Source organism: Gadus chalcogrammus, chromosome 11, assembly GCF_026213295.1.
Source record: "Gadus chalcogrammus isolate NIFS_2021 chromosome 11, NIFS_Gcha_1.0, whole genome shotgun sequence".
Taxonomy (NCBI): domain Eukaryota; kingdom Metazoa; phylum Chordata; class Actinopteri; order Gadiformes; family Gadidae; genus Gadus; species Gadus chalcogrammus.
This window is the reverse complement of record NC_079422.1, coordinates 11,140,994-11,156,273: the sequence shown is the minus strand read 5'-3', so window position 1 is coordinate 11,156,273 and position 15,280 is coordinate 11,140,994. Positions and strand designations below refer to the sequence as shown.

The following is a 15,280-nucleotide window of genomic DNA, read 5'->3' as shown; positions in this document are numbered from 1 at the left end:
TTGCTGATTTGTTAAACTGACCCATCTGGGAAGTCACACTCATCCTGTTTTGATAGGGGCAGGCACTTTCAAAAATTTATTTGCAGGTGAATGGATGGCCCATCTGTAAAAAATTATAATTAATTAAGAGAAATAACGATCATGTTTCCATAGGAACAAGATGGGTGGAGAACCTTACCTCCTCGGACACTCTGTTGTCCATGGCTCCCAACATGGAGTGCAGGGCCCCTATGGAGAACCAGGCACAAGCTAGTTAGTCTGGATCATTCTCATGCATAACACCTGCAACATGGTGAATCAATTAACAACCAAGTGATGATTGGGATTAATTAAGGTGTCAAGTGTTTTTGTTTTTCCCACAACACATTGTGACTAGGTGAAAGTAAGACATTGGCTTTGTTTAAGATGATTGTTTAGCAAATCTTAAGCAGCAAAGGACACAAAAAAGTCAGTGGACAAATAATGTAAACATAATAAAACCATTATTTTTTTATAGTGTAAATCTGTGTAATCAATTTCCGATGCCAAGTCTGCATGCAACATTAACAAATAGGTCAGAAAATTTGCTTAATGATCAATTAATTACTAATTTACAATGAGTTTCTTTGCTTTCCCTACTGCTCTGACATTAGAGGTTCTCTGAAGAGAATCAATGTACAATATAATCTAATGCATGTGTCTGCTATTGCCATAAGATCAGCTAGAAATTAAATGTGGGTTTTTATCATTTGCTCTAATCTGTAACAACAGCTAACTGGGCTAGCCAGGAGATAACAAGTGGTGCTGACTCACCCAGGCCTGGTGTAATAACAGCTCACTGAGTCAGTGGACAGTGACTCACCCAGGTTGTAAAGGATGCAGGCCTGCTCATAGCTGATGTCCTCGTGGGTGATCGTCTTCCCAGAAAATATCTCTGTCCTGAGAGAGGAGGGAACATTTACATTTTGTATCTCTTTGAGAGTGAGTGAGTGAGTGAGGGAGTGAGGGAGTGAGGGAGTGAGGGAGTGAGTGTTGGTGTTTACTCCCACCATGATATGGGCACGGCAGCTTCCTGTCCGGGCGCCAGGGGGACCCTGCTCTGGAGGTAATGCAGCTGTCCAAAGTACTTCCTCAGGGTACTGCAGCCCTCAAAGTCCCTGGTTACGTTCACAGCACTCTGGAGGACACACACATCACATACACAGGGTGTAAATAAATGACACATCAGATGAAAGTAAACAGCGTAATCAGGTAGGGCTGGGCGGTTAATCGAATTTTGATCGCGATTTCTATATTTTAGCGTCAAACGTTCAAACTCAAAAATAATCGTTTGAATAATGGTGATTTTAATATTGACCAGAATAATGGTGATTGTGATTTTTTCCATAATCGAGCAGCCCTATAATCAGGGATTGAATAAGACACAATAGAGCAGTGCATCACCAACCTGCCGCAGGGTCTCCAGTTTCTTCAGCTGCTCGTTGTAGTTGTCTGGGTTCTCCCCATAGTTCTTCAGGATGAACTGAGGGGTAGGAGAGAGAGATTGAGCGAGGAAGAAGCAGTGGGTAACTAATAGGACATGCCTGTTTCCTGTAACAGGCATGGGAAGATCGGCCAACAGGCAGATCCTGCATAACCCATAAAGTAATCAGCAGAACCAGGTGAACCGTTTTCACCTGGCTGTTCGATGAACTCTCAGTATCACAGATCAGAACCCCAAATGGTTATGACCATCACCGAGAAGTTTTGACTTGACCAGCAATGTTTAGTCTTCAGCTTTTCTCTCCTGTTCAAATAAATATATAATTTTTGTAGTATTCTAAGATTATTTAGAGATGATATATTGAACTATGTCAAAATGTATCATGTTAACTATATGAATTCATGAACTGCATTAGGTTCCCCAATGATGATTTCTTATGCGTGAAATCATATTATCTGTGTGTATGTAAATGTCCCGTCCCTAGCCTCAGAATGATCCTAGAAGCTTGCAACCTTAGTTGTTCTTTAATCAAGGTACCTTTTGCCGCAGGCTTACGACCTACCCAATGCAAATTTAATTCCTGCCCTTTAACCTTCATGATTCTTACTTTTTACACATTTACACACGCAATTATGATGTTGGTGTTTTCAGTCCTTCCATCACAAGATGCAGGGTTATGCTGCCTTGTGGAGTCTGCATGGTGTTTTCTTTCAACAAAGGTTATCTAACAGCTAGCCAGAGTGACATTGCAGATGGAATTATAGATTACAGATTAGCTAAATGAGTCCAAGGTTAGAATGTTAACTATACAGGTTCTAACCAATGGCTTCTCCTTGTCCCTCCTGTGGGGCAGGAAGTAATCCCATAATGCACTGCGAGGGTCTGATCAGTGGCTAGGCTATCATTAGCAAGGAGCTCCTTCACTTCAACCTCAGCAGTGCACTTTGGCATGCGCTCACATACCCAAAACACTCACCGGTCTTATCTCCACAGTTACCTTCTCTCTCGTACTGATGGCATAGTTACACCCCCCCCCCCCCCCCCCCACACCCATCTTACCCTCTCCACTCATAAAATTCCTTCCTTCCTACCTTTTACATACGCTCTTTAAATACTGTGTCCATGCCATGAATAAATTCCCACATCAAATTGTATGAAAGAAGCAGCAACATCAAACAGGTCCAACCCCATCTTTTAAAGTTGTTCAGTGAACTGAATTACTAGAACCTGTGGGTGTGTTTGCCAATAGACAAATATATTTGAATGTTGATAATACGGTGCTAGGCCTAGGGATTGCTTCTGGCATCTTAACAGGCCAGGATAAGAGCATCTTTAAAGAAAGAGGTCAACATCAAAAATAAAATATGATTATAGATCTATATATAGATATAAATAGAGAACCCATAATGGGAAATAGTTTTAGTCTTCATCTTTGTCGTCATCGGTTGATAGCCCAGAGTCACAGACCTTTATCTATGGTTGAAACGTTGAAAAATAGGACGACCAAGAAAGGATCTAGAAACAAGACATTTCAAAGAAGGGGGACTTGTTATTTCTGCCATACAGCACAGATAACATTAATTTGGTTCCTGTCAAGCATGAAAGGAACTTTTGCTGTGGGTATTCGTTTTGTGGCAATCAACTCATTACACTAACGTTACAGTCAGTCACAGAAAGAGACGTGATCGAACACCTCTTAATTTCAGCTTTAGCCACCATACCAGATTAACAGAATCCTAGTTTGACTGATGTTTATTAGTAGCAGTGATAACAAAACCTGATGGAGTTGAGCATGTGAAATGTGCATCACCATTCGTGACGGGCAATGACTTAATGGTCAGTCAATACGCAGTTGTGTTACCAACGGATGATGGTAGTAGACTTCTGGGCTGTCATTGGCAAAGACTGTGCAGTACTATATACAAATCACAATAGTCCTAATTACAACTACACTGTGAAAGGACATGTTAGCAAACAAAGGCGGTGGCTGAGGAGGGTGTCAAGAACGTAACCCCCATACAATAATCAACAACACCCAGCTGCTTCATCACGAAATGGGTCTGCTTGTAGGTAAAATCAGCCAGTGTTGTCATGCAGACATTCATCCTAATTATGCAGTCGATCACTCGGATCGGTACGTTGTCCAGGTCCTGTTGCTTCCCTTCTCAGCCCAGCTCACCTGCCTGACCGCGGGGCTGAACGGGAACTCCCCAGCCTCCTTCAGATCCAGCCAGATCATCGGCATGCGTGGGACCGCCTCCATCGCGGCCTATTTTGAATCCCACCGCAATATAGGTGGTTGAGGTCGGACAATCCCGTGTGTATGTTTTTTATGTGTTAACGGTTTTTCGTGTATAATTCCCAAACAACTGTGTCATGTATCCCTGAACACTTCGACAGGAAGCGAACTGGGACGTGACGAAACGAAACCTTTGTCGACCCTTTGGATTGTGGGAAATGTAGTTCCGTGGGTCTTTTGAGCCTAAGGTCAATACGTTATGGTATAGCCAAGGCGACTGGTATGCAATTATAATTAGTGTTTATTTACGTTCACTAGTAACTTCTCTATTAAAATATGAAAGATATGTGTGATACCAATGCCACAGCTATACATTACAATTTACACGTCTATTTGGATGTCTAGTCGTCTGTCTTGTTAGTTACCAGATGCAAATTAAGCGCTACGTATAGGTGTTGAATCCTAAATACTGTTGGGAACATTTCTTAATACACTTTCGAGAACTCTCCAAATGGTCTTATCAGTGCACTTTAGGCGTAACTTAATGGGATGATTATTGACCGTATTAGGCTATATATTTTTTGTAGCCATTGGTTTTTATTTTACTATTAATTCATTTCACTTGCTCACATGAATATTGGGTGCAGTATTACTTTATGGTTTATATATTTATATTACTAAACTATTCCAAGCCACATATTTTCCATCCCGCCCAACGAGTCTGCGCACTAGCCGTAGCCGCCATATTGGACCCACAAATAATAAAAACAAATGCATTTTCTGCTTAGCAAGGAGAGTTGCTAAAGTATACATATCAAACACCAAATTAATATCACCAGATCCCGAAAAGCACCCTTCGACTGCACGTATCCTGAGGCAAGTATAACTTTGGGTTAACTTATTCCAGAGACAGGCAAAAGCATTATTAAAGGAAGATACCAGCTCAGAAGCTGAAGCTAATGTTAACTTAAAGAATATCTCAGCTACGTTTTTCGCATTGCAATCCAACGTCAGTGATTGTTCACTGCTTTATATAATACATAGAAACGTGTTTTCCGACCAAATTTTCGTTGGATCTGATGTTTATTAATAAAACTCAGCAGAGCCTTCCTCTTCTAAGAGACAGCCCAGTAGCGTTAGCGGATGTGGAAATAGCAAGTACCACTCGTTTGCTTTCGGCAACTTCCACCGGAACAAAGATAAATGATTTAGGGATATCGTATTTGTCTCATGTAGAGGCTTTTTGCACACATCCTGTGTTTGTTTTGCAGGACTTATTGAAATGCAACAACTTTGCTCAGAACAGTAGTTGTAGGTATAGGCCCCGCGAAAGCAATGGCATAATGTGCTTGCCGTGAATGCATAGAAAGCTATGATAAAATGTAACTAAAACGTTGCATTCAATTGTATGTCTCATCCGTTTGAAATTATTTTTAATGTGTATTTATTTAAATTGATAAGGAACCATATCCACAATAACAGTATACTATTTTATGAATACATTCACAAATATACGCTACTACTACGAACTCATTGTTATTATGCATTCGAAACGAGACTGTCACGGAGATTATGAGTTATAACTACAATTGTGTTGAACTTGCATTCATATATTTTGAATTCCATAGCTGCTGATGCATTTTGCAAATCATGTATTATGTTATCTTTCTTCAAACTGTATGTCCTGTAATACTTAATTGCGCTTAAATGTCTTTGTTCAAGGCAGCCTACATCCAATAAATGGAATATCCCAATTAAACTAGTATCGCCTAAATAACCTATTCATGTTATCAGATCATGTTATAGACACATACAATTTACCAACTTGATATATGTAATGTCTAGACATCTAACAATGAAAATAGAGTAAATGTTTCAATATAATGGTATTGGTGAACTGCTAAATATTACCTACTTACTGTGCAAAATATTATTAAACATTTTCACGCATTTTTATTCTAATTATTTCCGTTCAATGAGCGCAATAAACGTTTAATAATGTATGTTAATTAGTAATCGGTTATGGCCTGTTGTGACTCTCTTTTAGCAGCAGATGTCGCTGGTATACCTTGGCAAGCGGTTGCTGGAGGCTGCGAGGGTCGGTCAGGACGATGACGTTCGAATATTGATGGCCAACGGGGCTCCATTCACAACCGATTGGGTGAGGCAGTTGTGTATGTGAGATTAGCTGTGGCAATTACGGGAATAACTCAAGCATTCGAAATATTGACTGCTGACAAACATGGTTCTTCTTCATTAGCAAAACAATTAATAGACCTGAATCACAGTCCTAGCCTAACCGAACGCTAACAACACATGCTTGTGTAACAATGTGCAAATATTAAATCATTTCTGGTTGAAACTAAAGCCAAGTGCTATTCAAAAATTTACGAGACCGAGAGGAACCAAATAAATGTATATGGTTTTGATGTCATATATAACAATTCAATATAAATGATTGTTACAGATTGTTGAAAATATGAATTATATGAGGTGACACGGGTATAAAACAATCAAAATTGACAAGAAAATATCTTGTAGAGAAGCAAGCAATGGTAAGTCAAATTGAATTACGGACCGTAGACATTCACAGAAGTGATTCCATGCAATTTTTGGAAATATATATTTTTTCCAAGATTGGAACCAAACATTGCTTTTTCATTTATTATATTTCCTGCTGGAAAATGTATGATGGTTTCATCCTCTAAAAAATAATGTGGAAAAGAACGTCATCGTTCCATCTGTTGTTTTGGCCCACAGGCTATAGCCCCATCTCTACAGGGATCAAAACTGCAAACATGGTTATCTTTGTACCTGAGCAAGGCCAACTGGTTCCTTTTACTGTTTCAACCATATGCTATATATAAGGGTGGTTTCTTGTTGCGTTTTGGGGCTTGAATTAACATCCTTTTGGATGCTCTGTATGAAATGACATCCATTAGTTTCAGAATAATCACTCAGGTCATCAGTTACTGATCGACTGAACCCAACAACGGTTGGAACAACTGACTTTAAATTATTTGTTGTATTCTGAGTAATCTGGTTTATCAAAATATTTTAATACTGCGTTGCCCTTGCATAAAAAACGAACCAAAGCAAAACAAACCTCACGTTTCCATTTTTAATATAACTCGCAATCATCAATTGCTATTTGAAAATAGCAAATGAATAAAATGTATAACGGGGCGTAGCAAAACACTATTCTCAAACTGAATTTAGTTAATTTGGACTCATATAATCACATTTGAATAATGAAGGAAGTATAAAAAATATATTATCATGAAATTATGCAAACTCTTTCACCATCAATCACAACTATAGAGGGTAGCCATTTTATTCCCCCTTCTCCAACTGTCATTTTAAGCTGGGAACGTCACCGCTGCACCTGGCAGCTCAGTACGGCCACCACTCCACCGCTGAGGTGCTGCTCCGTGCGGGCGTCAGCAGGGACGCCCGCACCAAGGTGGACAGGACCCCTCTCCATATGGCAGCAACCGAGGGACACTCCAGTATAGTTGAGCTGCTGGTCAGGGTAAGAGTGATGATCAAGATTCTGAGTGTGTTTGTGTGTGAGTGTGCGTGTGTGTGGTCCTAATGTTCACTAACAACTAGGTAGCAGATGAAAACATTTTTGCAGTCGCTTTTGTCCAACTTGCAGTGAGTATTTCTTAGGGATGCATGTCATCGATGAACGGGGCAACTCCCTCAGAGACGCCTTCTAGAGGCTGGACCGGCGGGGCATTGGGGTTTTCACCCAGAACCTTTGGTCCCTTGCCCTGCTCATGCCAGTTATGAAACCAAAAGACGGATCATCCCTGGTCTGTTCTCCTCCCGGCCTCCGGGGGGCCGCCATACCGCTGGTCCAACCCCCCCCTGTCTTGCTTTTGCAGAGCGGTGCGGACATCAACGCCAAAGACATGCTGAAGATGACGGCGCTGCACTGGGCGGCGCAGAACGGGCACCGCCGCGCGGCCGAGCTGCTCCTGCAGCACGGCGCCGACGTCCACTCGCTCAGCAAGTTTGACAAGACGCCGTTTGACATCGCCATGGACACCAGCAACACAGAGCTGATGATCCTGCTACAGGTGTGGTGGGGGGGGGGGGGGTGTTCGAGTAACGGCAAGCCGTGCATGAAAAATATGGGGTTGGAAGGGAGAGAGACAGGGAGGGAGACGCAGAAAGGGTGGGTTGGGGGGGAGAGAGGATGTGGGGGGGGGGGGGGGGGGGGGGGGGCAGAGAATAAAAGGACAGTGGAGAGGCGGCTGGGAGGGCGGGAGAGACTGACAGCTCAGCAGTGGAGAGAGGGAGAACGAGACGGAGAACGGCCGAGAGCGATTAGGTACAAGCAGTATAGAACGGAGAAAAAGAGCCTAGACAGGCAGACAAGTGGAGAGCAGGAGGGATATAAATAGATGGATAGAGTTCAACGACAAAAGGGGATATGAAGAGACAGACAAAGGCATCAGACAGAGAGCGGGGGGAGAGTAAGTGTAGGAGAAAGTAAGACAGCAGGAAACCTAGTGGTGGAGGCAATCACAGGAAGAAAGGCTTGCACCACAGCCCTTATAACAGAGGGAGGCAGAGAGACCTTCACCCTCCAAGCCAAACGCCTTGGAGTGGAAAATCAGCATGGCCACTTGAACACGAGTCAAATATGAATTCTTCTTCTGGAGAAAGCGTGGGAGCGAAGGCGAGAAAGAGAGGGGAACAAAGCGAACGCAAGAGAGAGAAATACTGCGAAAGCGAGAGAGAAGGAGTCTGGGAGTTAATGGCGGGGAAATAAAGGAACTTGAAGGTGCGAGGGAGCGTGTCGGTAAGCGTTGGTGCATGCGCGTCCCCGCAGCCTCACTTGATTTAAAAATGTGTTTGATGTTCCAAAGTGTTACCCCCCGCCATCACCGAGGACCCTACCCACACCCCACCCCCACACACACACACAGTCACCCCACACATCACCAACACCCACCTACACCCCCGCAAACGGCCTAGCAGTGTTGCCATGGTTTCCTGAGAAGAATCTCTGTGTGAGAGAGGCAGCCATGTTGCAATAAGTCGGTTAATTGTCCACCGCATCTCCTTTTAGACTTCATGAAATTGTTTTGATTAACAATATATATTAACATCCATCTATATTTACATATAGAAAACTATGTATAAAAGATATTTGTCATTAATTTAGTTGATACAATTAGTAACTATAGAATGGGATGGAAAATATTTAGAAAGTATTATGAATTATTCATATTTTAATTGTTAATGTTGATTGATACGAATGTACGACGTAAGACTTACTGTGTGTGTGTGTGTGTGTGTGTGTGTGTGTGTGTGTGTGTGTGTGTGTGTGTGTGTGTGTGTGTGTGTGTGTGTGTGTGTGTGTGTGTGTGTGTGTGTGTGTGTGTGTGTGTGTGTGTGTGTGTGTGTGCAGGACGGCATGCAGAACCAAGTCAATATGAACTCGGAGTCTCAGATCATCATCCCTGCGGGTGGGATGGTCAACCTGTCAGACCTGGTGCACAATGCCTCCACAGGTAGTCCTCTCTCTCGCTCGTTCTCCCTCTATCTCTCTCTACCACTAGCACATATAGTCCTATCTCGCTCATTCTCCCTCTATCTCTCTCTACCACTGGCACATACTGTATAGGCCTCTCTCGCTCATTCTCCCTCTATCTCTCTCTACCACTGGCACATACTGTATAGGCCTCTCTCGCTCATTCTCCCTCTATCTCTCTCTACCACTAGCACATTGAGTCCTCTTTCTCATTCCCCCTTTATCACTCTACTACAAGACCATATATTCCTCTCTCTCCCAGTCTCCCCCAATCTCTCTCTACCACTGGCACAGGTAGTCCTCTCTTTCATTCTCTCTCAATCCCTCTCTACCACCACTAGCACATGCATTCCTCTCTCTCCCATTCTCAATCTATCTCTATTTTCCCCTGCCTTCAGCAATCTGCTCTGACTCGCTTGCTACCGTTAGTAGTGGTGACAAAATGCGGCTGCCAGGCTGTTAACAAAAACAAGCCGTAGGTCCACTTGCCTCCTGCCATTGGATTCCTGTGTCACCACCACCATCTATTTATCAATCTCTTTCTATCCATTTCTGATGGATGAATTTCCTGTTTATGCCTCTGACTGACTGTTATCCCCACAGGTTCTCTCTCTCTCTCTCTCTCTCTCTCTCTCTCTCTCTCTCTCTCTCTCTCTCTCTCTCTCCTCTCTCTCTCTCTCTCTCTCCTCTCTCTCTCTCTCTCTCTCTCTCTCTCTCTCTCTCTCTCTCTCTCTCTCTCTCTCTCTCTCTCTCTCTCTCTCTCTCAGTGTGTGGCATTTAATAGTGAATGTGGACGATCCTGCAGAGATTTCCCCCTTACAGAGATTGGTTTTGTCCACAGTCAAGTCCGAGGATACCCTAGCCGCGGAGGTGGTGGACTCAGCCATCCAGCATGTGGTTGGAGATGGGGGTCAGAGAGTCATCACCATAGTAACGGACCAGCACGGAAACCTGCAGCCAGCAGGCCTCGGCCAGCAGTTCTTTGTCACCATGCAGGGGCAACAGAGTTAGTATTCAATGCACTTCCTTGCTGTTCAGTTTAAAGCCTTTAAACGGCCCCCATTTTACCACATGGTGTGATGTTGATGAAATATTTCTCTGGTAATGGCTCATCAACATCTGGTGGTATAGTAGGGCCCTTTGACAAACCAAAAGCCCTGCATACCGCTGATTATAGATCGGTTGAACCCACTTTTTTGTATATTTGAATAAATGTAAAAAAATATATTAAATATATTCCTTTAAAAGGAAATATTTATTGTTTTTGGTATGTTGTTAATATGGTGTGAATCTTACCAATCTGTGCTTTGTTTTGTCCCCGCCCAGTGGTGGCTGTGCCGGCCAGTGCCATCACAGAGGAGGTGGTTGAGGAGGAGTTTCAACAGGCCCCGCCCCCACGCAAAAGAAAAGCAGATCATTCCAACAATCAAAGCAGCCTTAAAGACAAAGTAAGCAAACAAGGAGGGACTATAACACAAATGGGTTGCATGATTCTGTGCTTGGAGAATCTCTCATGCAGCATTGAAAAAAATCTGGATACCAAGTCCTCAAAAACAAGTTGACGTTTAAGTGCATCGATGGTGTTGGTCTGTTTCCATTTCTTTGTTGGGTGGTGCTACGCAGCATTCGTCGCTCTGTGTGCTTTTGGCTTTACTGTGTGGTTGTGGCGGTGTGTTGATGTGGCGGTGTTGTTGATGGTGTTCGTGGTATTGCTAATGTTAACGGTGTTGGTTAACCTTCCAGAAGAGCGTGGACAGCAGCCGGGAGCAGCTCCAGCGCCAGCTCCACGAGGCCAACAGGAAGGCCCAGGAGTACCGCGAGCAGCTCCAACAGAAGGAGAGGGAAGCGGAGCAGTACCGCCTCCGTCTGGAGCAGGCCATAGCCAGCAGCTCCGCCAATATCGCCAACCAGGCGCACGAAAGCACCAACCACCACGATGATGGTGCTGGCGAATTCGTTACCGTGGAAACGGTCGCCGTGGTCACCGGTGGCGAAGAGGAGATAGAGGAGGAGGAGAGGGAGGAGGTGGTGGTGCAGCTGGAGGTGTCCGAGGGAGCCATGGGGAAGGAGGAGGACACGGTGGTGGAGGAGGTGATGGTGAAAGAAGAAGAAGAGGATGACGGGGTGACGGTTGAAGGAGGAGGGGAGGAGGAGGCGACGGTGATGGTGGAGGAGGAGGTGGAAGAGGAAGAGGCGGTGGAGGAGGTGGAGAGTGTCGGCCATGTTGGAGAGGACAGTATCCAGGAGGGAGGTCAGCAGGAGGTGGAGGTGGAGGTGGAGGAGTCCTCAGCCACGCCCCCCAAGCGAGGCCGTGGGCGGGGCAGAGGGAGTGGGAGTGGCAGAGGGAGTGGGAGTGGCAGAGGGAGTGGGAGTGGGAGTGGAAGGGGGAGAGGGAGAGGGAGTCCAAGAGGGAGGGGGAGGGCGAGAGGCAGAGGTAGAGGTAAAGGCAGGCGATAGGCACGAGTCCCATTTTTTTAAAAACCGTGATTGATCCCTCCATTTTACAAGTTGTACATTCTTTTATATTATGAAATGTGAACGTATTTTCAGGGTATGTTGATGAAGAAGGTTGGTGTTTTTGTGAGAACAGTTGGCAGCACCGACATCCCCAGGTTCTGCGCCACAGATGTCCTCTCATCAAGAAGAGTGGAACAGAGTATGGGCTCAATGTATTAGCTGGGTACCTACCTGTCGAGCAGGCTGGTGTCTGAGTCGGGATGGGTGGTAAATCCCCGTTGTGGTCCACAGTCAGAAACTCCCCAAATTTTCAGCATTTATGGAGAGAATCAGCTTTACCTAAAAGCTGATGAAACATGCACATCTTGAGTGTTAAGTGCAAGCTAATAACCAGCTACACGTACATTAATTTCCACTGACCTCAGCCACTCTCTTCCTGCCCAATGCAATTAACTCAAGCGATTGGTGTAACCTTTGGGTGACCAGCAGCCAATCACGTGCGAACATTGTGTTGTGTTCTGCATACTGTTGACATTTCATTGACTCAAAATCACTCAATAATATGTGTTGTTCCAGTTGAGATCACGGCGAAGTGGACGCTCTTTTGCTGTGGAAGTATATAAATGCTTAATAGCTTTCCTGACCTTTGAGTAATAACTAGAAAAAAAGTTAGCTTCGGTCAGAGGGAAGAAATGCTGAGAGTATAATACTGCTTTTATATCAAACTTCAACCAGCTCCTTTTTGTTTTCCTTAATTTTTTGTTTTTGTACAAATTATGAAGACTAGTGTATGTTCCATGTCTAACTTTTATACTGACTTTATCCATGTTAGTTGAGGTGTGTTGCGTTAAACCCAGTGGCGTCACTAGGCTGTTTCATTCGGGGCTAAAGCCCCAGATATTATTTAATTAGCCCCGAATCTTATTTAGAAAAAATAAGATTAAAAAAAAATAAGATTCACTAGAAACAAACCAGGGACAAAAAGTAACCTAGGCCTTCTAGATAGTCCTTCTGGCAAGAGAATAAACGATTCAAAAACATAACCAGACTGTTTACCACCTCAAGTGAATTAACCTATCCATATAACTTCAATGGAACTTTAGATGTCTGGGGATAAGCAGCACAGCAGTCAGGAAGCTATTTAAAGCTAAAATAAACTGCGTTGTTTGTATATTAATGTAAAGCATTATGAAAAAATTTGCATGCGCAATAGCGGGCTAAGCCCCGGATATTTCAAAGACCTAGAAACGCCCCTGGTTAAACCATGACAGGCCCCCTAAAACACAAATGTGAGAGAGTTTAGAGCAGCATCGATCCGGTGTTCTTTGAGTGAAAGAGGCAAAAGAATTCGCTGTGCTGGATTTTTATTAAATGAACAGCCAGGAAGTTGTTTTTCTTTTCAGTTTTTGGGAGCATAGATAGGTTTTGCCTTTCTATTTTGAAAGTCTGGTGCAAGGCAACACTGCCTGTTTTCTAATGAATGCCAATTATGTTGTTTGTTGTTGTGTCTGTGTATGTGTGTGCACGTACCAACCAATTTGTTACAGTTGAACACTACAGTGTAGTCTTAACAGCTCAAGTACTGCTTTTATACAAGTTTGGCTCTCAAAAAAACGTCCGAAGGTCTTCAGTACAGGCTGTGAAGCTGTTTTATATGAATCTCCGCTGTGATAATCTATCTGGAGTAGGTTTGATGCCTGGCTCAGAGGGACCTCTGAGGAATACTTTTTGGTATGGCTCAAATATTTCTTTTCTTGCCCCCTTCGACTTTGTGGGGGACAGATGTACATATATTATTTTAACTTTTATTTTATTATTGATAGTAATATTTATTCCCAAGAAAATGAACATTTGGGAATGTGAGCAAATTAATATTGAGAACATGTTACATTTGACAGTTTTATACCTCGGAAATAGTGTTTGATAAAAAATATTACTGTAAGTATTCAATAAATATCCACTTCTCTTTGTTTTTCCTCTTTGTTTTTTCTTGTTGATGTCCAAATCTACACCGGTATTATATTGTTAACAATAAGCATGTCCCCATGATTATATACTGCATTTCCTCATAATCAGTAGTCCATCAATATAAGGTCAGTATTTGACCAGTCTGAATAGATTAGGCTTCTAAGCTTATAGTAAACAGGGGTTTAAATGTCCAGGCCAGGTGCTTGACGTAGGTTAGAGGTGCTAGCTGCTATGCGCAGGCCATATCTTTTCATACACCTGTATGTACCAACAGTACTTGACTCTGTTTCATAATCATCCTCATCCGTATTCTAATCATGTGTCGGCACCAATGCTAATGATCTAACGATCAGCCCACAAAGTGGACCGCCAGGGACCCCGATCTTGTGACTTGCATCTCTTCTTCTTCCCACTGCGCAGGGATTAAATATGCAGAGTACTGCTATCTAACATATGCAGCTTTATTAAAGGCCTTGGCGCCGAGCCAGGCACTACTGTAACCTTGTAATGCTGGAGGCAGGCGGAGGATCACCTCCCAACCTTCCCTGCTCCGTCGGGAGGGAGCCTGGACCCAGGGCCGCTCTTTGGTCTCCGCTCGGTATTTTAAAGGTCTCCGGGGTCTTTATCCTGAACCTCGACCGTGGGGGCCACGGGACCCCGTCTTTGGACTTCAGGCCTCGTCCCTGACCCTCGTCCCTGATGGAAACCGCATCCTTAAACTAAATCCTGAACCTAAGACAAACCAAACACCAGGCTGTCGTTGCTTGGCTTAAGCAGATCAGATGACAGGAGAGCCTGCCCATCACCCAGACCTGTCATATCTCTTTGAAAGAGGACAGAGGGGATTTGATTAATCTGGAAGCTTCACTACTAGAAACTAAGCCATTAATTTACTGTACCACTGGCCCAAGTCTGAACTCGGAGAGAGAGCTCCCAATTAACCAACAAGTAGATTGAATTGAGACAAATGCATCCAAAGTCGGTCTTAAATTGTGTTTGCTGGAAACCAGTCATTGCTCCTCCCAACAATCAAATGTCCCCCTTGTGCTTTTCTGTGCGCATCAAGGAAATGCCGATTGGTTTTATGGGAGGAAAGTGGCCCGGGGGAAGAAGAGAAATCAATTGAAGAATATAGGGCTACATCTCAGTCTCTTTCCCTTACAACTGTATTGCAACACGCACACACAATCGCACACACACACACACACACACACACACACACACACACACACACACACACACACACACACACACACACACACACACACACACACACACACACACAAACACGCACACACAGATACACACACACACACACACACACTATGGATTAATGTGAAGGAATTAAGTACTGAGCAGTGATATGTTAGGGAATAGGGAATGGAACAAATTCAGTTTATGGCATTTAAGTGTGTGCACAAATAATCTTCATAGTCTCTTTTATTTATAATGAAAGTCATGCTGCGTACCGATAGTCATTCCACAGGGGTTTTATCTGCCTCAGGGGCTCGAAAACTGCTTGATACCTGTGTGGTTCCCCCACCCCATTTTTGCAGTGTGCCTCTCTTTTTCTCTCCCTCTCACTTGCTCTCTCCAGTCCTATTGA

General features: G+C 43.7%; 2 protein-coding genes across 2 annotated transcripts in view; one reads left to right on the top strand and one right to left on the bottom strand.

Moving 5' to 3' along the window:
- The window catches only part of ptpn23a (protein tyrosine phosphatase, non-receptor type 23, a), an 18,391-nt gene extending 13,551 nt beyond the window's left edge, over positions 1-4,840 (bottom strand). The window contains exons 1-5 of the mRNA XM_056603022.1: positions 3,642-4,840; positions 1,427-1,501; positions 1,029-1,156; positions 842-918; positions 179-228 (exon numbers count right to left, since the gene is read on the bottom strand). Of these exons, the coding sequence (XP_056458997.1) occupies positions 179-228; positions 842-918; positions 1,029-1,156; positions 1,427-1,501; positions 3,642-3,725 (414 nt within the window). The 5' untranslated portion in view covers positions 3,726-4,840. The remainder of the gene's footprint in view (positions 1-178; positions 229-841; positions 919-1,028; positions 1,157-1,426; positions 1,502-3,641) is intronic.
- Positions 4,414-15,280, top strand: LOC130391744 (GA-binding protein subunit beta-2-like). Its single transcript, XM_056602002.1, has 9 exons — positions 4,414-4,577; positions 5,752-5,862; positions 7,066-7,233; positions 7,592-7,786; positions 9,127-9,229; positions 10,091-10,255; positions 10,576-10,697; positions 10,993-11,373; positions 15,272-15,280. The coding sequence occupies exons 2-9, from the start codon at positions 5,755-5,757 to the stop codon at positions 15,278-15,280; spliced, it is 1,251 nt and encodes a 416-aa protein (XP_056457977.1). The 5' UTR covers positions 4,414-4,577; positions 5,752-5,754.